Source organism: Mauremys mutica, chromosome 13 (genome assembly GCF_020497125.1).
Source record: "Mauremys mutica isolate MM-2020 ecotype Southern chromosome 13, ASM2049712v1, whole genome shotgun sequence".
NCBI classification, from domain to species: Eukaryota; Metazoa; Chordata; order Testudines; family Geoemydidae; genus Mauremys; species Mauremys mutica.
The window spans coordinates 8,065,711-8,086,194 of record NC_059084.1 but is presented as its reverse complement, the minus strand read 5'-3'; the positions used below and the strand labels follow the sequence as shown (position 1 = coordinate 8,086,194).

Genomic DNA, 20,484 nt, shown 5'->3' with positions numbered 1-20,484 from the left:
CCCCTCTCCCACCGTTTGCCTGAAATCTTTTGCCCAACTGTACTTAGAAAGCCGAGATTTAACCGTGACAAAGTACTTTTATGGAGGCTTTGAAGGCCGTGTGGAGCCTGCTGCAGATTTGGCCGGGCCAGGGGAGAGCACCAAGTGTACGATGAAGACTCTGACTTCTCTACTCCCTCAAATGGATTCCCCCCAATATCTGGACTTCAGAGCAATCCCTGCTCACCCCCCATTTCCACAGCCTTGAAAATCAGGTTTTAAAACTGCCCTACATGATGCAAAATGTAGCCATGTTGGCCAGTCAAAAGAGGAATAACGTTGCCGCATGCATTGCCTTCATACAAAACCAGTCAACCTGCTTTGGCCAATCAACATTAAAACCAAACTCAGGGGCTCCCATGAAGCCTTGTGGAGAGCAGCCTAGGGGAGGTTTGCTCGGTGCCTGCCTGCCTCAGGGGTTCACCTTCGGACCCGTCACACAGCAGCACTCTCACATATGCAGCCCTCTCCCCCACACCCTACCTTGCTAGCAGCATTTCTGGCCTGCGTGATCAGCTGGCGGATTCGCAGGATGTTCTCGGACACAGTGGAGTTCTTATTCCTCCTGTTCTCCAGGCCACTCAGCTTCTCCAGCAGCAGCGGAATGGTGCTTTCCAGGTTCGACACTGGAGGGTGTGATTTGAGGAGGCAAAGGGGAACAGGGGATAATGATCAGCGGGGTGGAAAGGGATCCTACAGTCAGCTATCGGGGGCGCAAGCCAAGGAAATGGACACAGCGCAGCTGTCACAGGGAGCGAAGCAGTGGCTGATGTGCACACCTCTCTTGCAAGACTTGCTGGCAGCATTAGCAAAAGTGACTTTTAAAAATACAGCCATAAAGTGCATCCAAGGCCATTGTAAGAACATCCACAGCCCGCCCCAGTGGATGACCTGGACTTTGCAAAGAGAGAGACAGTCAGAGGGGGACACACAACAGCCTCCCTTTAAACTTGTCAGCAGGGAACAAGAGACAGAGCAGCACTTAGACACCACAGTGAAGTGCTTCATGACGACAGTGGCGTCCTTGGCTTTTATCCCCAGCTCACTTTCCACGGCTAACCCCCATCGTTCCATACCAGACTTCTTGGCATCTTGAACTGCCTGGTTTAACTCTTCATTTTTAAGGCCTCCATACTGGTCTTTCCACTCATCCAGGTTCTTCTTCATGTTGCTCAATGTATCTTCCACCCTGGCAACCGTGTCGTTGGCTGCTGCAGCTGCAGCCTTGGCATTCTGAATAACCGCTGTGGTGTTATCTTTGAGAGGAAAGGAGACAAGTCTCTTAAACTCAGCAAAGAGCAGGAGGGAGGGCAGGGCTCCTAGCTTATGGCTGGAGTCAGCACTACGCTTCTGCCTCAGCTTAGCAGTGATGGGACCTGACATTATGCAATAACAAGACGTACATGAGTTGGTGGTTGGTGGCTCATACACACACTCAGCTCCTCAATTTCAAAAGCATTACAAGCTCACCAATGAAAAAGAGCCTCTGCCAAGATTCCCCCCCCCCCCCACCTCCGACCCAGGAGGTAGAAGCAGTTTATACCTTCAGCCCAGAAAATGAAGTAAAATTTAACCAATTTATAGGGTCAGGTAAACCCCCCCAAGGTCACTGGATGGTCAAACCACTGGGTACCTACCACGACCATAGACTGCCCTGTGTGTTAGACGGGACTACAGCTAAGCTTTTCTCTTGCTATGTGCAGAGCTCTTGTCTAGAAGAAACTGCCTACAGACAAACCTTGGTCCATGTCCAGCATGTTCTGTACAGATCGCAGCTGGTTCAGGAGCTGCTCCTTCTTCTCTCGGAGATCGGTCAGTTTGTCCTTGGCTGCCTGCAGCGTCCCTTTAATAACTGGAATTAGACGTATGTAACACGTGAGGTGTTTGTACATCTATCGCTCCTCCAAAGCACGTCACACACCATCACTTCCACCCAAACCCCCCCCCCCCCCCCCCCCCCCCCCACACACACACACACACACAGTGCTTTCTAGCTTTCCCACGCAGAAGAATTTCCCTGGAACACTTCGTTCCATTGCTGGCCCCTCTCTTACCCCCATCGAGTTTCCTCTGCTCCCTCTTCACGGCTTGCTCCAGGGCACTGCTGTTCTTCTTCAGCTCTTTAGATAAGGCACCAAGATCTCCCGACACAACACTCTACAAACACACAGGACACCTCCTCACTAACTACCTGGGGCCTCACACCAAGCGGTTCACGAAGCGGTTCAAGTCCCCAGTCCCCAGTCTCAGCAAAGGCTAAATGATAGGCAAATAGCCAATGTTGGTCAGAAAGCATCTGCACCACCTTCAGGCAAATGTTTTGCTGGAAAGGGGTGTGTGTGTGTGTGTATGCGTGGGGAGGGTAACAGAGAGGAGAACTGGAGGTACTAGATGCCAAAGTCATTTAGTCACATCACCGGGGGCGGCTCTAGGAATTTGGCCGCCCCAAGCAGGGCGGCATGCCGCAGGGGGCGCACTGCCGGTCCCGCGGCTGCGGGGGACCTCTTGCAGACGCGCCTGCAGAGGGTGGCGGGCGGCTCCGGCGGACCTTCCGCAGTCGTGCCTGCGGGAGGTCCGCTGGTCTCGCGGCTCCGGTGGACCTCCCGCAGGCATGACTGCGGAAGGTCCGCCGGAGCCGCCTGCCGCCCTGCTGGCAAAATGCCGCCCCAAGCGCGCGCTTGGCGCGCTGGGGTCTGGAGCCGGCCCTGCACATCACTTAACGGCTCACTGCCTCAGTTTCCCCATGTGGTGAGGTGGAGATAGTAACCGCTGTCTCGTTGCAGTGAGGGCAGGCTGAGCCCATTCGTGTTTGCAAAGCCCAGTGACAGGAGTGTCGTGTATCAGCATTAAGAGCTGCAGTGGGGCCAGGGAAGCAAAGGGCTCCCTGGAGCCAGGATTTTGCAAGGGTTGGTGTGGCCCTGAAGGGAAGTTGCGTACTGTCAAAGCTTCACCGGCTGCCTCATCGGCGTCTTTGGCTGCCCTCTCTGCATTCTTCACAGCCTTGATGATGCTGGCATATGCGTTGGAGGCATTGATCGCTCGCTGGATAAACCCATCCTGGTTTGCGCCCTGGATGCTGCTGCATTTGAAGACAAATAAATAAAGTCCACGGTCAGACGCCCAGCGGAGCACCAGGGGCCAGACCCAAGCACAGGCAACACGTCACTGTCCTGGGCTCCCCACTTTGAGGCCCCCTATATGTGGGGTTTTCACAGCAGCATGCACGCACGGCCTGAACAACTGGCCTCCCCATACTGGTCTCCAAATTTGCTGCTCTCCCCCACCCGCCCAGGTCTGGAGATCTGCAGTGCCCAGTCCATTTTGAATCCCCAGCAGTGCTGGCACCCAGCTCAGAGAGGAGCCCTTCCATGCTCCATGGCAGGAAACCGTCTGTGAAGTAGGAAGTGGTGGGGTGGGAGTGAGGGAGGATCAGTCCCCTACTTACTGCTGTGCAGAGTGGAAGAGATGGACAACCAATGAAACAGCGCAAATCAGGAATGACAATTAGCATTCAGACACAGATTGGGTCTAAGAGGTCAGCTGATCACATCCTGAAGATTCAAATGTGCCTAATTAACAGGTGGCACCGCCATGCCCTGCGCCCGTTTCCAACGGGTACCAGCTCTGTTCTTACCCATACGCTTTCTCCATCACAGGCTGGTTTGCTACCACAGGGATGTTGGTGAGTGCTGGGCTACAGGTAACGCATCAATTCTTACATGTAAACATTATCCCAAGATGAATATCAGAGCAGGGACTTCAGCAATTTTCAGACCCCTCCGAGTGCCCCGGAGAGGCCCATCGACCACACGTCACCACTTGTTTACACAAGCAGCCAGAGTCCCCCTAGCAAACGTGCTGGGAGCAGGACGCTGAGCTGAGTCAGTGGAGTTACCCCACGGCTGGCTCAGCGTCCTGGGTCCCGGCAGGAATAAGGAGTGGAGCAGACCATGAAATTTCCTGGCCCACCCAGGCCGGGGTGAAGCTGGGGCAGCCAGGGACATTACCTGGAAAGGTTCCGCGCGAGTTCATCCAGGAGCCTGGCGTGCTCCTCAGCTTCTTCAACGACTGGGATCTTACTGCTGGCGGGAGAAAACTTCTTCACCCGCTCGGTCAGGGGGTACCTGGCTCCGTCCAGCCGGGCGGCTAGCTTCTCGTACTCCTGCAGGAGGACACGCCCACAAGGGGCATTCACCAACCTTGCCAGCTCCTCACTTCTGCAGCTGGACACACACCCAGGAGGAAGAGAGACATTCCGAGGGGCTGGCAGGTGACCAGCACATGGCTGATTTTCCATTGTCAGCACCATGCCCTTCATCCCCATCCCCATTCTTCCTCCACCCTTCCCCATGGCTAGTACCAACTCCACCAAAACCCTTCCCCATCCCCACTGCCTTGTCCCTCTTGCTACCAGCAGCACGCTGTAGCCCATCTGACACACCTCAACCCAGAATCCGCCGGACAACCCTGAGCTTTTTCATCACTCACCTCCTTTGCATTCTCTATTATCTGTAGAAGATCCGAGACCTGGACCAGGGAGTCCTCAGCCATCTGCAGAGTGTCCTGCACCATCCCGTACTGCTTCTGTAGCTCCTTACTCTTTCGCTTGAGACACAGATGGATAGTGTTAGGTAGGAGCCACAGGATCAAGCAACAGGCACAAGACCTAGATTATACCAGACATTCCTTAGCCACTGACAAAACCATGCACGTTCACCCAATGGTGTCAGCTCCTTTGCATGCTTATATGCAAATAAACCTCTCTTTGTACCTGGATCTCCTCAAGGTTGTTCCGATTCAGGCTGTTCAAGTCCTCTGTCTGCCTGGTTTTATTCACTGCCTCATTGAGAGCATCTCGGAGATCCATCAGCTTTGAGCTATACTGAGCCAGTACGTCTTTGATGCTCTTCACCAGGTCTTGGTTGGATTCCCACTTGCTGTACAGCTCGCTCCTCACGCGATGGAGCACTGATGACAGAGAGCACAAGGAGATTGCCTTGAAACTCTGGTTTCCCCAACGTTTCAGAGTTCTTTCTGAGTACACAGTGGAAACTCCTCAAAAGGCTCAGGGCCTGAGTGTGGTCTCAAAGCACAGATTTTAAGGCAAGAAGGGGACAATTATCACCATCTCCTCTGACCACACAAGCCAAAGAGCCTCACCCAGTAATTTTTGCATGAAGCCCATAATTTCTGTTTGAGTTACAGCAAATCTTTTAAAAAGACATAGACATCCTCTCTTGATTTAAAGCCACCAAGTGATGGAGAATCCACCACATCCCTAGGTAAGTGGTTCCAATGGTTAATTACCATCTCTGTTAAAAATCTGTACTTCATCTGGATACATCTAGTTCTAGCTTCCAGCCATCAGATCTCACCGTGCTGTTTTCTTCTAGATTAAAGATCCATTTTCTATCTGAAATCTCTTCCCACAGTTACACTAGTGCATGTCTGGAGTAACTCCAGTGATGGCAGTGGAGAGAAGAATTTGGCCTTGAGGTCCTTGCAACAGAGTATTGTTTGATTAGAGCGGTGCATTGCAACGGAGATTCCCTGGGGAATCTCAGACTCCAGCCCTCTCTGAGCAAGGAACGACACACTTCTGTTGTCACCATTTGGGACAATTTACTCAACCACTGACCATGTATAGGTGCATGTGAGAAAAAAAATATATATATATATATAAAACACTAACTACATTTCTAAGTGTTGTCATACAGAACTATTAAGTTAATGAAATTCAAATGCAATTAAATAAATCTGAAGCCTTCTGATCGTACATGAACTTGCTTGTACAGAGGAGCTAAACTCTGTTGGGACTGAAGTGAAAACTCACTGGCACTTATTAGCACCTTTGCAATTTGCAGAAGAGTCTAAAATGGGACTATCAATTACTGTCCCCTCATTGCTGGACTGCTGAGGAGGTCAGTACTGGAAACTCCTAGCCTGTAAAAGCTAGATGGGCATATTCCGTTCAATAGTGTAGCTCTCCGAATGTTGGTGACCACAATGGGATAACAGCAATGGGATGTCCCATAAACAGCGTTTGCAGCAATGCCCTTGAGATGGGACTGTTTGGGAAAAGAGCCCAAGGAGCACTAGTGGCATTTCCCATCCCCTGTGCCTGCTGAGCTAGGCTTACGTTTCTGAGCCTTCTCATGTTCATGTTCTGCCACCCCTTTCTGGCTGAGGAAATCCCGTTCCTTCATCTCCTTCAGCATCCTTTGCACCTCGGCCATCTTTTGCCAGAACTCCTCAGAGGAGGCCGTGCTGAGGTCTGCAGTCCCCAGTTTGTTCATCTGGTGCACCAAATCTGCAGGGAAAGCCATGCCCTATGGTTATCCACCAGTTGAGCATGTGGTCTCCCCATACTCAGCTGTGAAAGCCATCTCCTCCCCCAGCACTTTGAAAAGCCCCCACTCAGATAAAACAGCATCTGGTTTTGTTGGAGTCCTGATGCCCAATGATAGATAGAGTGACTTGTTTCAAGTCATGAAATGGGGGAATGACCCAGCTGGAATTCAGACCCAAGTTTTTAGACCCTCTGCTGTAACCACCAGACTGGACTATTTCCCCCAAAGAATCCACCTTAGAAACATAGAATATCAGGGTTGGAAGGGACCTCAACAGGTCATCAAGTCCAGCTCCCTGCCTTCACTAGCAGGACCAAGTACTGATTTTGCCCCAGATCCCTAAATGGCCCCCTCAAGGATTGAACTCACAACCCTGGGTTTAGCAGGCCAATGCTCAAACCACTGAGCTATCCCTCCGCCCTTGTAGTTTGCCTTCTCCTCTAGATTTACTGGGGCAGATTTCAGCCAGTGCGGGGGAAGAAGATTCAATGTTGCTCAATCACTCTTGGGAAAAGCACTGCAGATGGCCCCTATATCTCACATTCTAAGTGTAAATATAACGTGCTTCACCAAATACGGCATTTAGCCAAACAGCTGAGATTCACTGGCCACAGAATTCCCTGCAACAACCCCCCACTTTGCTTAAACCATCTGCAGGAATCTCCACAGATACTATCAAAGGTAACATTGCGCCCTGAGCAACTTGAAACAGCGGGAGTGTGGGATTTGGGGCAGGGGAAAATCAACCCGGCAGTTACACTTACACCTGGTCACGTACCTGCAATGCTATCCAGGATGTCTTGGATACTCATTGGCAGGTGCTCTGCTCTCTGATAGGTCTCATTTGTCTGCCCCTGCAGATCCTTTGCTTTTCTGTGAGTCATCGTTGCCTACAAAACAAACCACTGCTTTAGCTGAAGCATTCGGTGAGATACAACATGACCCGTAATGCAAGGTTGGGCATCGGGCAGCTTTTGGGACCACAGAGCTGAAAGAGTCAGCTCTTCTGCAGGGATATGCACGGGTACTGTACTCTGCTACGATTTATCTTCATGTGTGCACAGAAGTGAGTGAGAAATTGTGTTTATAATGAAATGGGTGCTGAAAAAAAACCCTCAAGTCCATTGTGACAAAAATCTTTCATGCTTATAACACAGTTACACATTATGACTTGTGTCAACACAGCCTGCATATTAATCAGGAGAATGTAGAAGACGTACAAGCTTTGAGGTTCTGAAAGAGTTTGCAAGTGGATGTACAAAAATGCACTCAGGTCATGTAATTACACACATACGAAAACACTGGCCATTTGCACAGGTAGTTTACCCAATGGGTATAAATCATTTGCATGTGCAAGTGCACACACATTTTATGCACCCATTTAAAAACCAGTCCCTGAATTTTGTGTCAACGGTAGGTGCTTTGGGGGCAGGGACTGTATTAAATCAAGAGGGGCTGCCTTTCCCCTCTGAAGAGTAGGGTTTAAATACTGCACAAGAATGAAATGGTGGTTGCGGGGGGCTGGATATTTGCCCATATCGAAAAGCCTCCTTTGGCTCAGAGCAAGGAACCTGCCTGGATGAGCAGGGGTGTTGAAGATCAGGGTTCAGGTTCACTGGCAGAGTGCATGGTGGGTGACCCCAGGACTGGGTTAGCAGCGGGTGCTGCAGGAGTCAAGTGTCCAGCAGCTGCTCAAACTAGGCCTGGCCCTAACTAGCTCCTCCCATGGGCACCTAACACTCATTGTTATGCAAATGAACAAGGGAACGCCAGTCTGTGCCTGCAGTGTTGGGGGAGGAGGACGGAGAAACATCCTGCCTTGTGCTGCAGTGCAATCAAATCCTGAGTGAGGTCCGCAGTCTCGTCTGCCAGCTCGGCTGCCTTTTGCTTGACCCTGTTCATGGATCTCCGATATTCGTGCAGGTGGTTCTGAAAGAGAGAGGTGGGGGTGGAAATCAGGCAATAGGACCAGAGGCCCGTGCAGAGACTAAGCCAGCGGGGAGAACACATTAAGCCCTTCACATACAGTGACGTTTTTCATAGAGCTGTTCAGACCATGCAGTCGGGCCCAAGCGATGGAGCTGGCGTTCAGGTTGATCAGCTGGTTCCTGATGATGGGGAAAGAGGCCTCGATCTTCTGGAGGTCGTCCAGCAGAAGCAGCACGCAGCTGTCACAGACTGCCAAGAGAAAGGGGTGGTGAGTAAACGGCTCTAATGCAACACCAGCTATTCAGCACCCACAACGTCTCCTTCCATCTCCCCCTTCCTTCTGACCATAGTAAGGACACTTTTTTTAACCCAAAGGGGGAACCACATGTCTCCAAATCCCTGCCGCTTGAACTGGATTCTCCTCTGGGGAAGGTGTTAACTTGGGGTTCCCGGGTCACCTTTCAATCCCTTTGCACAAAGGATCAGGATTTCCAAATGCTTTTAGGGGTGTGCCAAGGACTGCAAACTGTCAGCTGGCCTGCTCTTGGCCTCACAGCAGCATACCCCACATAACTCTGACGAAGTTGCTCTTAATTGGCGAGATCAGAGCCATGCCCACTATTAGGCTGATTAACACTGTTCCTCTGTTATCTGCCCTAGGGCCACAAAGGAAACCAGCCAGAAGGCAGGGTGCTGTCTGCCAAACTCACCGCCAATGTTTTAGTTACCGCCAGGGGATCTGACTGACCATTAGGATCTGCCACTTAAAGGTTACTCTCTAGCAAGTACTGATCAGACTACATCTCCCACAATGCACATGGCCAGGAGACTCCCATGATGCACCTTCTCCCCTCTCCAAGAGGGGAACCTGGGGTGACTCAAAGGAGATTCTAGTGTTACCAGGGAGCTCGGCCTATTGAGGAGAACGGGCACATGAAGCAGCTTAACTACAACTCCCGTTGCATTGCAGCAGCATTTCCAAATCAAAATATTCTGGGTTCTGGCCAATTTCTTGTTTTGGCCAAAACGTTCTCAGTTTTTGAAATTCCACCAAAAGCAGAAGAAAAAAAATTAGATGAAAATGAAACGTTTGTCAATATTTTCAGTGAAACCCTCCCACCCCCCATTTTGCAGCCAGCTCTACCTCACTCCTGCAATAAAGCCAAGTGTGGTGGGGGGGAGATGACATGATGCTACTAACCTTCACACCTCATGCTGTCCGGGCCATTTGCTACGGGGATCTCATACTTCTCTATGCAGGTGTCACACTGCTTCCCCGTCAGGCCATTGGAGCAGGTGCACTCCCCAGTCCGGGGGTTGCAGGAGCCCCCCTTACACTGACACTCTGCCAACGAAAAGAAGGCAGCTGAGGGGGGTTTGCCCTGACCTAGTGAGCCCCCTGAGAGAGGGAACACTGGGATTCCGTCACAGGGCAAAACACCACCGCAGAATAGAATCAATGAATGACCAAGGGCCAATGGGCGGGGCTGTGAACATGCTTTTTTAATGGAAGGAGAGATTAGCTCATTTGATCCTCCCATTTGACTAGTGAAGTTTAATGTACAGAAAAACAAAGAGTCACAGTTTGTTTTAAAAAACTTCAGGTTGCAATTGCACACCTAGTCTGCATAAGGAATTGCTGGGAGTTTTCTTCGGCTGGATGGGTTGCTGCACATGCAAATGATTTTATTTGGCAACTCGAGCACTTACCTGCTTAGCTCAAGTAACTGTGGTGACTGCTGGTGCAAACTGAAGGGGTGGAAAGAGCAATCGCACTCTTGCAGCTTAACATTTTTTTTAAAACCGGGCCCTTTGCTAGGTGATGCCAAGTGCCCAGACAACACTTTGGCATATTTTATCTTTATTGTTACGATCTAAATGACAAATAACGATTAAAAGCCTCCATGGGATTATGGTGGCTTCTTTGCTCTCAAAGCTGGAACGCTGTTGGGGGGCTCTCCAGTTGTAGCACCACGGAGATGATGTAAAACACAACATCCTTGTATCCGTGGTGAGAAGGGACTGGATGCATGCTAAGTGTCTAACACAGCCCTTCGGCACTGCAGCAGAGCAGCACAGAGATGTCCAGATATTTCTTCTATGAGATTTACCAGCAGCAAAGAAACTCACTTGTGCAGCCACGCTTGCTGAGCCCCCAGTAGCCTGGCGCGCACTGCTGGCATCGAAGACCAGTCACCCCGGGCTGGCAGCTACACTGACCAGTCTCAGCGTGGCAGCTGGTGCCTATGGATCCAATGTCACAGTCACACTTTCGACAGCCAGAGCAGTCACGGTAGCCGTAGTGCCCATCCTAGGGAAAGACGTGGGTAATCAGCATGCTAGCACACACAGGAAGGGGAGGCAATTGGAGGACACGCTAGCTTTTCATCTCCAGAGACACGCACAGCTTCACAGTCACTCTGGCCAGAGCTGAAATGCGATCCACAGTCTCAACTTAATTCCCAGAGGCATTTCTTCTGAGCACAAAATTAACACACAATATGGCAAAATGTTGGACCAATGGGAAGGTTGCACAATAGCACTGAGATAGAGATGCATTGGCAGCGCTGTGTCCGTAAGCTCGCCTGGTGTCTGCTTACTCCAGGTGGGGAGCTTGGATCTCCGAAATTCACCCTAGGGTTAATTGCCTTTTTCCTACAAGCATCAAAGCTGCAGTTAACACCCCTTCCTCCCATCATTTCATAACCAGGTTCTTTAGAGATTGACCTTTATTGTTAGGTATCTGCCTGGTGTAGGCAGAAACAGCATCCCATCACTCAGTCATCTGCTGCACAGCAGCCATTATCCTCCTGTCTCTGCCCAGGAACTGCAGTGGGCTCGTAACGGGAGGGCAGGCTACAGAAGAGTGGAGCTGGCGTGCAGTGACTCAGCATCAGCCAAGCGTATAGTGATGGAGCCGTCACAGTGCGTGTGGGGGGAACCCACGATTCATTTTACCTGACAGCAGTCGCAGTGCTGACCTGTCACTCCAGGTTTACAGAGACATCGGCCAGTTCTAGGGTCACACGACTCAGTCCCGCACGGCAAACAGTTACACCCTGCCAGGAAGAAACACACCCATTTACCCAACAACTTAAAAGGATCAGCCAGGCACTCTGACTCCCCCTGTTTCTGGTGGATTGGATAGTGTGTTGGGGGAAAATCCTATCGACTGGGGGAGTTCACTGGTCGCCTTCATTCTCTCATACGTGGGGACTGATCCTGCCAACCCTTATTCACATGATTACCTGCCGGAGTAAGACCTATTTATGTGACCAGCAGTTTGCAGGACCAGCGCCTTGGATTTTACCATGTGTTCCTCCTGGCAGGGCCCTGTAATGTTAGAAATGTACTATGCAAACCCACCCAAGCACAGAAATAATAATTTGGTTGATATCGCTAGCTGTTATTACTGACGAGGCTGCTACAGTGTCAGAGCTTTACTGCCTGTGTGCAATTTTTAAATGCCTGCTAAAGAGGGTTGTTTTGTTACGCTTATTTTTAACCAACGTACCCTTTGAAAGCCAGGAGACCAGGCTCCCGGCTTTGTAAGAACCTACCCAGGCAATGACCACAGCTGTGCCTGCGGGCTGGCTACCTGCACACGCCCGTGACACACTGACCCCGGCTCGGTGCCACACTTACTTGTGCAGTTCTTTGCCACCACTGCGTCTCCGTGGTACCCTGGGGCACACACTTCGCACCGGGGCCCGGCCGTGTTGTACATACATCCTGTGCAGGCGCCCGTCAGAGAGTCACAGTCGCTGAACAACATGTTGGGATCCGTGTTCTCACTGCAGTCACATGGCTGGCAGGAACTGCCGATCACTAAGGGGTTGCCATAGTAACCTGGGGCACACCTTTAAAAACGTAGCAGGGGTTAAAAGGGAGCTAAAGCAACAACCATGCTAATGTTACCAAGCGTCCCCCGACACGCACGCACACACTCCCCCCAGCTCCCACTGAAGTGCTGCACAACTACCGACTACACCATAGTTACAGCTACTAATTAGCCCAATGTTTTGGACTCCCACAGCACCTTCCACTCAAAGCACTTCACGGTCACTAATCAAGCCTCACATGAAGTGTCCCTGCTCTTGCTTTACAGGTGGGGAATCAAGGCAACGACTGCTGCGGGAACTTGGCCAAGATGGCAGCCTGTGCCAGTAACGGAGTCAGTAATAGGACTCATCCCAGCTGTACGCTGAGCCCACACTGATGTACAAAGAAACAGCGAATAAGCAATCAAGTGGGCCCAGCTCCCGCTGGTCCTGGGAGCCACCAGGTCCCGGTGCTGGATTCGGAAAGGCGTTGCCTTGCAATCTCAGCTGGTATTTTATGCCCCTTCCGCAAAATAACAGAAGCCAAAGCCACAACAGAGAGGATTCACAGCTCAAGTCAATCGCTTTCTCCTCAGTCTCTTGTGCTAACATAGCTGGGGCTTCTAATTTTATTTTCGTCACTATGGAAACTTCTCTTCTGCCAAAACAACAGCTGCACTCTGAAAAAGAAACACCCCCCAGCTCCCGGTCCTGCCCTCCCGTAATTACCAGGCCCTTACCGTTCACACATGGCTCCGGCATAGCCTGGCTTGCAGAGACACTGCATGCTGGAGCCCTTATGGACACATCCAATGGCAAAGCTGGTAACACGGGGCAAACGTCAAAGGTTATTTTACTCCGAAGAACGACACCTGGTACCAGGGCAACGGGGGCTCTTGTCATTCAGGTAGGGGTTGCGTGAGGGCTGGGAGTGGTTTATGGCCGTAGAAAAGGGAATGGGGTCGGGATCAGCTCATGGGCATGGACTCTTGTCAGGGTTTGGATCTGAAGCAGCGCAAGGGCTTGTGACACAGGCTATGGAAATGTTTAGTGCCGGGGTTGGCAACAGGTTCAAGGACAGGACGAGGGTTGGGGCTGGTATGGTTCCCCAGGATAGGCAGAAGGGTGGGGCCAGTAGGGACTTCCAGGGTAGAGGGTTAGGGTTGGGGCTGGCAGTAGGTGCCAGGTGAAAGTTGGGGTGTGTATTACACCCCTGGTTTGGGTTCGGGCTGAGGCCAATAGGCCTCCGCAGGTTAGAGTTAGGTCTCAGGCTAACAGGGGGCCCCAGGGTAGGTTTAGGGCTAGTGGAGCTCCCCGAGCTAGGATTGTGGCCTTCGGGATATGTGTAGTTGTTTCATTGGTTTGTACCCCCAGGCTAGTCAGTGAGGTGGCCAGTTCTCGTCCCTACAGGAGGGTTCAAGGCTGGAATAGTAGGAAGCACTGGTGCAGGGTTGGCCTTGGGACCAGGGCTGGGGAATTCCAGCATATGGCCTGGCAGGTGGCCCTTGGCTAGAGTTAGCGTTGGTACTGCCTTCGGGCCAGTGTTAAGTTAGATGCGGTTGGAGTCAGGGACTAAGGACAGCCCAGTTTCCAGGAGTGAAATGCCAGTGCAGAACGTCTAGCCCACGAGAGAATCACACAAGAACGGAATCGCAAAATCACCTTGAAACTTGTTATTTTGAAATCTCAACATGAGATATGCTGACTTGGGGGAAATGGTGCTAATATTGGAACTTTTAACTGGTTTAGGTACTAAATTAGCTAAATCAATACAAACCAATGTTTACATTTTGTCACTAATATTTTCACACCTCTAGAAATTACTAATATTTCCGTCAGAAAGAAAATACTCTTGCTGGCTGCACTAGTCACATCAGAGCTGTGGGTCTTTCTCCTCCCTCCACGGCCTAATCCCATCATTATTAGCATTAATAAAAAGGGGAGCAGCGTCCTCTTTCCTTGGTAAGCAGCCAAAACAGGAAAGAACGAACTGGAAAAATTCTATGATGTGGCAGTGCATTTCTCCTGGCAGCCAGAAGAAACTCCCTCAGGATCAGGGGAAGAAATCAGACTACTTTGTGAATGAGGGAAAAAACAGGAGAAAGAACTTCACAGAAGATGCTTACTTGTTGGAAGCAACTGAAAGAGGACATGGACATCCCATGCACTGCAATGGCCCATCGAGGGAGTAGTTACCGACATACCCATCTTTGCATCGCTCACAGCGATCTCCCTCCGTGTTGTGTTGGCAGTTCTGCAAGGACAAGACAGACAACACATTCAGTATTTCTGCAGGGAAGCATTCAACACCACGGTTTTCTGGTGGATTACGATGGCCTAACCGAGGAAGGGACTGTTGTTCCAAAGGGGTGGGTTAGAACAGACGACTCCCCCTCACACATCTGGATGCCTAAATCCTTTCCTCTTCTCCCGCACACCCAGTCTGCTTATCCTAAACTGACACGAAGACAATAAATCCCCTTGAAATGGCACATGAAGATTTTCGGTGATCAAGACAGTAGTTTGGGAATCTCGTAACTTGGTCACTGTGTATTGGAGGGAACCTTTTAGTCAGCTGGTGAGGACCAGCACACATTGTACTCTGATTATTTCATGGGCTAGCTACTTACGATGCATATTCCAGACCCTGGGAGGCACTGATCCGAGTGGCCGTTGCAATGACAGGGAACACATTTTCCCAAGAAGAGACCCTTGGTGTCTCTGTAATAACCTGGAGCACATTCCTAATGACAGAAGAAGAAGATGTGACACATGGAACGAACATGGTTAGGCAGAGCTAGCATACTAGCGAAACTACCTTCCATAAATGCCACTGGGATTCAAGACATAAAAATAGATTAAAAGAGACAATGTTCAAGATTTTTTAGTTACAATCTTGCCCCCACAATCAACATGAGCCAACTAGCTAGGCAAAAAGACTTTATTTAAGGCTTTCAGGTATGTACCTACTGCTGGCATTGGACCCCTGAGCAAGCCCCCCTGTAGCCCACTACCCAAAATTCTAGCTCACGCAGATCTCACAGCAAACAAAGCTGAGCACATGGGCAATAGCAGGAGATGGAGCACATGTACTGTGTAGTTCAGTGCGATTTTGGGATGCTGGCAGGTGCAAGTCAAGTTGTCATTAAAGAGCTGCACACCAGGGATTGGCGCAGGAAACTCGTGCTCTAGAATCTTCCCTGAAATCTCACATACAACGGGGCACATCCAAACCTCGCTGCTGAGTGCAACGGCCGTGGGGGACGTGCTCGGCTCTCACACGCATCCTACAATTCCACTTCAGCCTGGCCAGAGCACTTCACCTCTTCCCCCTACCTGGCAGGAATCTCCCCTGTAATTGGCCGGACACATGCACAGTTCCACGTTGCTGGCTCGGATGCCCCCGCTGGTCTCCGTCACAGTCTCCAGGACCACCCGACGCAGATACACTGATGAGGCGAGCTGGGAGAAGAGCGCTCGGATCTGCAGCTGCTCTAGGTTAGCCAGCACCATCATCAGCTCTTCCCTGGACACTGGGTTGTGCGTCTGCGTGTGTCTGAAGTTACCCTGGTGAAGAGAGAGCCGCTCGGGTGTTACCATGCAGTAAGCGCTAGCCCTGGGTTTCTGATTCTGCCCCTTTGGGGATATTTCAGCCAATCATCCAGCTAAATGAACCCCCTCATCCCTGGGGGGCTTATCCATACAATAGCCCAAAGACTCTTCACTTGTCTGCAGCTTTGAGACTGCCCCCTTCTGTCTCCGCTGTAAGTATTCTAGCTGGAAATTCACAGCCAATTCTCCACCCATGCCCCATCCCCAACAAGCACCGGGAAAATCTGTCCATGTGCCTAAGGAAGAGCTCCCATTCACGCAGTGCCTTCCATCTCCAGAGATGCACACGAGCTTCACAAGCCACATACATGCAGCTTCTCTTGGGTGCAGGGCAGAAGCCACCTGATGCACAATACAACAGCATCTGTGGAGGGGAACGTTTGGTCCAGGACGTCACTGCAAATCCTTATTGTAACAAAGGCTGCCATGGGAGCATCAGGCCTGAATTTTCACAAGGTCCATCTCCCTACTGCCAACTCAGTTTGCACTAGTGCTCCCAGTTTGGCATCCCAGGGCCAACACGCACTCCTGTGATTCCCCTCCCGCTCAAAGACATGGATGCATCTGGATGCAAATGTGTGACAGGCTGAACATTTAACCCTTTAACGTCCCCACAAGGCAGACAGGACCTGGCTCTTAAAGTCTCAGACGAAAGCCCCAGAAACTGTATGGAATTTATAACAGAAATTTCTGAGCGTGCAAACAAAATGAAAATGTTAAGAGTGAGAATTACCAGCAATAGGCAACATTTAAAGGTACTAGCCCTGTAGCATCTGCACTCAAGCAACCCTCCCTCTGTCTGGATGGCCTCTACCACTGTAGTATCTAAGCACCAAACAAGGATAAGTAGATTTTGTCCTCACCACACCTCTAGGAAGCACTATCCACCTTGGGAACCAAGGCTCAGGGCTCATTAAGTGACTCACCCAAGGTCACATTAGGAGTCTGCAGCAGAGCTAGGAACTGAACCAGTCTCTGATGCCCTATCCTCTAGACCATCTTGCTACTCTTCCTGCTTTCCTGGAGCATGCACCCGAATGTTTCTCCAACCCACAGAGACGCTCTCTCTGGGATGACCCTAGTGACACACAAGGGTTCCAGGTTCTGAGGCAGTCACAGACTGCACCAAATTCCTAGGACACGTTAAAAAGCTGCCACGGCTGCAGTGCACAGTACAGAGGAACAACATTCGGTTCTCGGGGCTCTGTGCCTCGCGCTGTCTGTCCCTTCGAGCTCCAGGGAACGCGCAGAGTGTGTCTGAACTCACCTCCACGAGCTGCAGCCGGCCTTCATGTACCTCTCCAGGGGAAGGGTAAGTGCCTTCCAGAAACATGATGCTCATTTGGTTTCCCTGGGGAAGGTACAAAGATGTCCTGTAAGTCACTGGCTGGAAGCACCATTTATCCCTGAACCCCTCGCACAAGGGGTTTCTGAGGCTGTACCTTGAGGATGACATCCGGGCGGGGTTCCATGGGAACGAACACATCGCCCCTTCTGGTGTCTGAGCGAAGCTCATACTGCAGGTATCCGCCATAGGAGGACACCTAGGGGAGAGCCAAACAACACAGGCAGAAGACACTTATCACCACTCAGCTAAGTGACATACTATGATGGTGCACGGCTGGTGAGCACAATCAGATACACCCCTGCTAAATCCAACTGACAGGCAATGGCACAACGCAGGCCATTAGGCTGAGGCTCAGTGAAGATCCGGGCGGCATGTGACAGCGTTTGCTTCATCACCTTAACAAATGCAAGGGGCGAGCGTGCAGGGACCGTGGCTGGGTGTGTTCTCTCTTACCCGGTCTCCAAGGTAAGAGCTGGGTGCGTGCCAGTAGAGCTCCTGATAGGCCTCGGGAACGTTCTTCAGGTCAGCATGAATGAGCTCCTCCTCTAGTCTCAGGGAGGTGGCCACTTCTTGGCGGTCTCCGCTCAGTAACACCCACCCATTCATGTTGATGAACTAGGATAGAGCGAAAGAGAGCTGCATGCCTGTTTTCCGAGAGCACCCCACATGCGCCGCAGTGAATGTCTCTGCATCCGTGCGCCTTCGGGGCACGGGGGACAGGGTGGGGGCTGCAGAACGGGCCTTGGAATTTCAGTTACTGTTACTCCAGGACAGTGACTCTCATACAGGGGTCACACACTATAAAACGTGGGGCCAGTGGGATCCCAGTCATGCTCCAATTCTGTTCCTTCGCTTCTAGAGAAGCTGATTTGCTCAACTTATTTGCAACCTCAGAACTATCGGCATGAACTCCCACTCTATAGGGATTCCTGTGGCACCTTCTGTAAAGCATCTGAACCTCTCAAAGGCAAAGGATCCTGGGGCTCAGCTGAGGAGGCTGAACGTGTGTGTATTAAAGGGGTTAAACCCAGCCCCAAGTGCTCTGGGATATCTCACAGATGTACAGGCTTAGCGCAGAGCAGGAGAAAGAAACCACCTTGGGGGATGGGAGGAACAGAATCCCACTGAACAGAGAGGAAAGGACCACCGAGGTCCCCAAACCCCAGCCCTCCATTCACCTCCACTCGGTACTTCTCCGCACTGTGGCAGCGATCGGTCGCTCCAAAGCAGAAACACCTGGTGCAGCCCTTGGGGTTGTTTGCATCCAAAGAGAAGGTCCCTAGGCGGCACTGGTCACACCTCACACCCTCCACATTTTCCTGGAAGAAAAATGAACCATGAGATGTGCTGAGTTTCCCCTACAGCTGCTATAGGAGCGCGAAGGTTGGCACACTGCTCCAGCAGTTATCAAAACACTGCCGAGGGGCTGTAAAACGATGCCGTTATTCAATTCACCTGCAGGTTTGCGCGGCAAACCCCTCATCAGCCATTAACCTCTGCTCACTGTCAAAACGCAAGTCCAAAGCTCTCCTGTGCCCAGCCAGGGCTGGGAGCACCACCCGGAGGAGCGGGTTGCCATCTGGTCACTGAAGAGCTGAGTTATTCTCCAGTGGTGCTGCAGCAAAAGGCCTTCTCGTCATGGACACTTTCAATCCGATTTCTGCTGCTGACAGAGGCTCTTGGGAATCAAAGGCCCGAGTGTGCCATGAAGCCAAGGGGCATTCCCTACAGAGCACACAGGATGCCACATGCTAGGCACTACCTGTTCTCCATCTTTCCATGCCCGCCCTCCCAAGACCAACCAGGTCACGTTGTCGGAGCAGGGGAATTAAACTGGCCAGGCAAGCATCACCGGAGTGCGGTAACTAGACTGACCTTGCAGTGACACTGCCCAGTGACCGGCTCACACACGCTCACTTCCGTCCCTGCCTGATGACAGTCACACCTCCGGCAGTGCGGGTAATGGTAGTAGCCAGGGGCGCAGACATCACACCGCCGTCCTATTATATTGGGTTTGCACCTAGATAGGACACAGCAGCAATGGAATTAAGGTACTTGGCCTCTGCTGCTCTCTAGTCCCTAACAAGCTCCCATGCGAGTAGTTTTGCTGCTCTATATTCCTGGAATACAACACCGATACCAGTGGGTTGTTACTTTCCCCTCCCTTCCCAACCTGCTAACACACCCCATGGCGCTCCATAAAGCCAGATGTCTAAGCTAATGATCCCAGTGCTGCTGCCGGCACATATCCTCGGTGCATGGTCCCAACATTGCTCCTCACCTGCACTGCCCACTGTCCACGTCGCAGCCTGGCTCCGCCAGTTCTTGCACTCCTGTACGAGAACAATTGCAATCCTCACAGCCAATCAAGGCGTGGCAGCCAAAGGTCTGGGGCTCACAGACAATGCACTCCGGCTTGATGGTATGCGGCGGGCAGATGCATTGTCCCGTCACTTCATCGCACAGGCGGGTCCCACAGTCACAAGCTGCAAGAGAAAGGAAGCAGCTGAGTTCACTGTGGAAGCAGTAAGAACCCTGTGATAAAACGAAGCCCAAGCAACACCAAGGTTGCAAATCGATAAAAGCGGGGGCAGGGGAGCTTGTGCTCTGCCCAACTGAAAAGCTGGCATTGGAACCAGCCTCAGAACAGCGCCTTGGCGTTGCCTGTTCAAACACCAATGCCCACCCCAGTGGGATCCACCAGGGTAATCCAGTGCCTGGCACCAAGGCTTCTCTGTGTTTGTCTTAGAGCTTGTGAACAGGAATTTAAGTGGGCTGGTACTGACTGAAATGCAAAGCTGGAAGACACAGGGGAGTCTGGTTTTGTTTTGTTTAACTAAATACTGACAATCACCAGTGTTGGGCAGAGAATGAGGACCACATTTAGCCCCAGACTTGGGAGTTTGCATGTGCACACTGATCTGTATTTGCTAACTGCAGAAACGGGCATGGAAAACCAGAAGCCAGGTTTGAAGCTGGCAGTAAAAGTGTCCATAAACAACCCCGTGAAACCCAGCTTAACAAACCACGGGACTAGTAAAGAAGGGGTGTCCCGGATAAGGTGAATCTTTAAACTACACAAATGCACTGGGAACCTCGGGTTACTTGAGAGGAATGGTGATGGGGAAGTGCTGGATGGTGTTGCAGAGGATCTTTAGCACACACACTTCCAGAGCATGCAAATAGTGCTTTGAGCTGCACCGCTGTTTAACCGCCCCCCTCCACACCCCCCTCAGTACAAACTTCATAGGGCAAATCTCCTGGAACCTTCGACTCCCGTAAGGAGGCAGAAAACCGGGTTATCCTCGTCAGCCATTTTCAAGGCCTACAGGACAGGCATCTGGCCCCCAGCGGCCATCAAACCCCTCAGAGGTGAGAGAAGCAG

The 20,484-nt window shown here is 51.4% G+C and overlaps 1 protein-coding gene across 4 annotated transcripts in view; it reads right to left on the bottom strand.

Moving 5' to 3' along the window:
- LAMA5 (laminin subunit alpha 5) overlaps positions 1-20,484 on the bottom strand; it is a 167,161-nt gene that overhangs the window by 19,141 nt on the left and 127,536 nt on the right. For all 4 annotated transcript variants that reach the window (XM_044985171.1, XM_044985168.1, XM_044985169.1 and 1 more), the window contains 26 exons: positions 19,381-19,585; positions 18,975-19,119; positions 18,278-18,418; positions 17,553-17,714; positions 17,194-17,295; positions 17,019-17,102; positions 15,476-15,706; positions 14,770-14,883; positions 14,266-14,393; positions 12,880-12,960; positions 11,964-12,178; positions 11,277-11,377; positions 10,449-10,629; positions 9,520-9,663; positions 8,416-8,567; positions 8,208-8,318; positions 7,168-7,279; positions 6,179-6,349; positions 4,811-5,007; positions 4,528-4,644; positions 4,047-4,201; positions 2,977-3,118; positions 2,094-2,196; positions 1,778-1,891; positions 1,116-1,295; positions 523-665 (listed from right to left, as the gene is read on the bottom strand). In XM_044985171.1, coding sequence (XP_044841106.1) covers positions 523-665; positions 1,116-1,295; positions 1,778-1,891; positions 2,094-2,196; positions 2,977-3,118; positions 4,047-4,201; positions 4,528-4,644; positions 4,811-5,007; positions 6,179-6,349; positions 7,168-7,279; positions 8,208-8,318; positions 8,416-8,567; positions 9,520-9,663; positions 10,449-10,629; positions 11,277-11,377; positions 11,964-12,178; positions 12,880-12,960; positions 14,266-14,393; positions 14,770-14,883; positions 15,476-15,706; positions 17,019-17,102; positions 17,194-17,295; positions 17,553-17,714; positions 18,278-18,418; positions 18,975-19,119; positions 19,381-19,585 — 3,731 coding nt within the window. The remainder of the gene's footprint in view (positions 1-522; positions 666-1,115; positions 1,296-1,777; positions 1,892-2,093; positions 2,197-2,976; positions 3,119-4,046; positions 4,202-4,527; positions 4,645-4,810; positions 5,008-6,178; positions 6,350-7,167; positions 7,280-8,207; positions 8,319-8,415; positions 8,568-9,519; positions 9,664-10,448; positions 10,630-11,276; positions 11,378-11,963; positions 12,179-12,879; positions 12,961-14,265; positions 14,394-14,769; positions 14,884-15,475; positions 15,707-17,018; positions 17,103-17,193; positions 17,296-17,552; positions 17,715-18,277; positions 18,419-18,974; positions 19,120-19,380; positions 19,586-20,484) is intronic.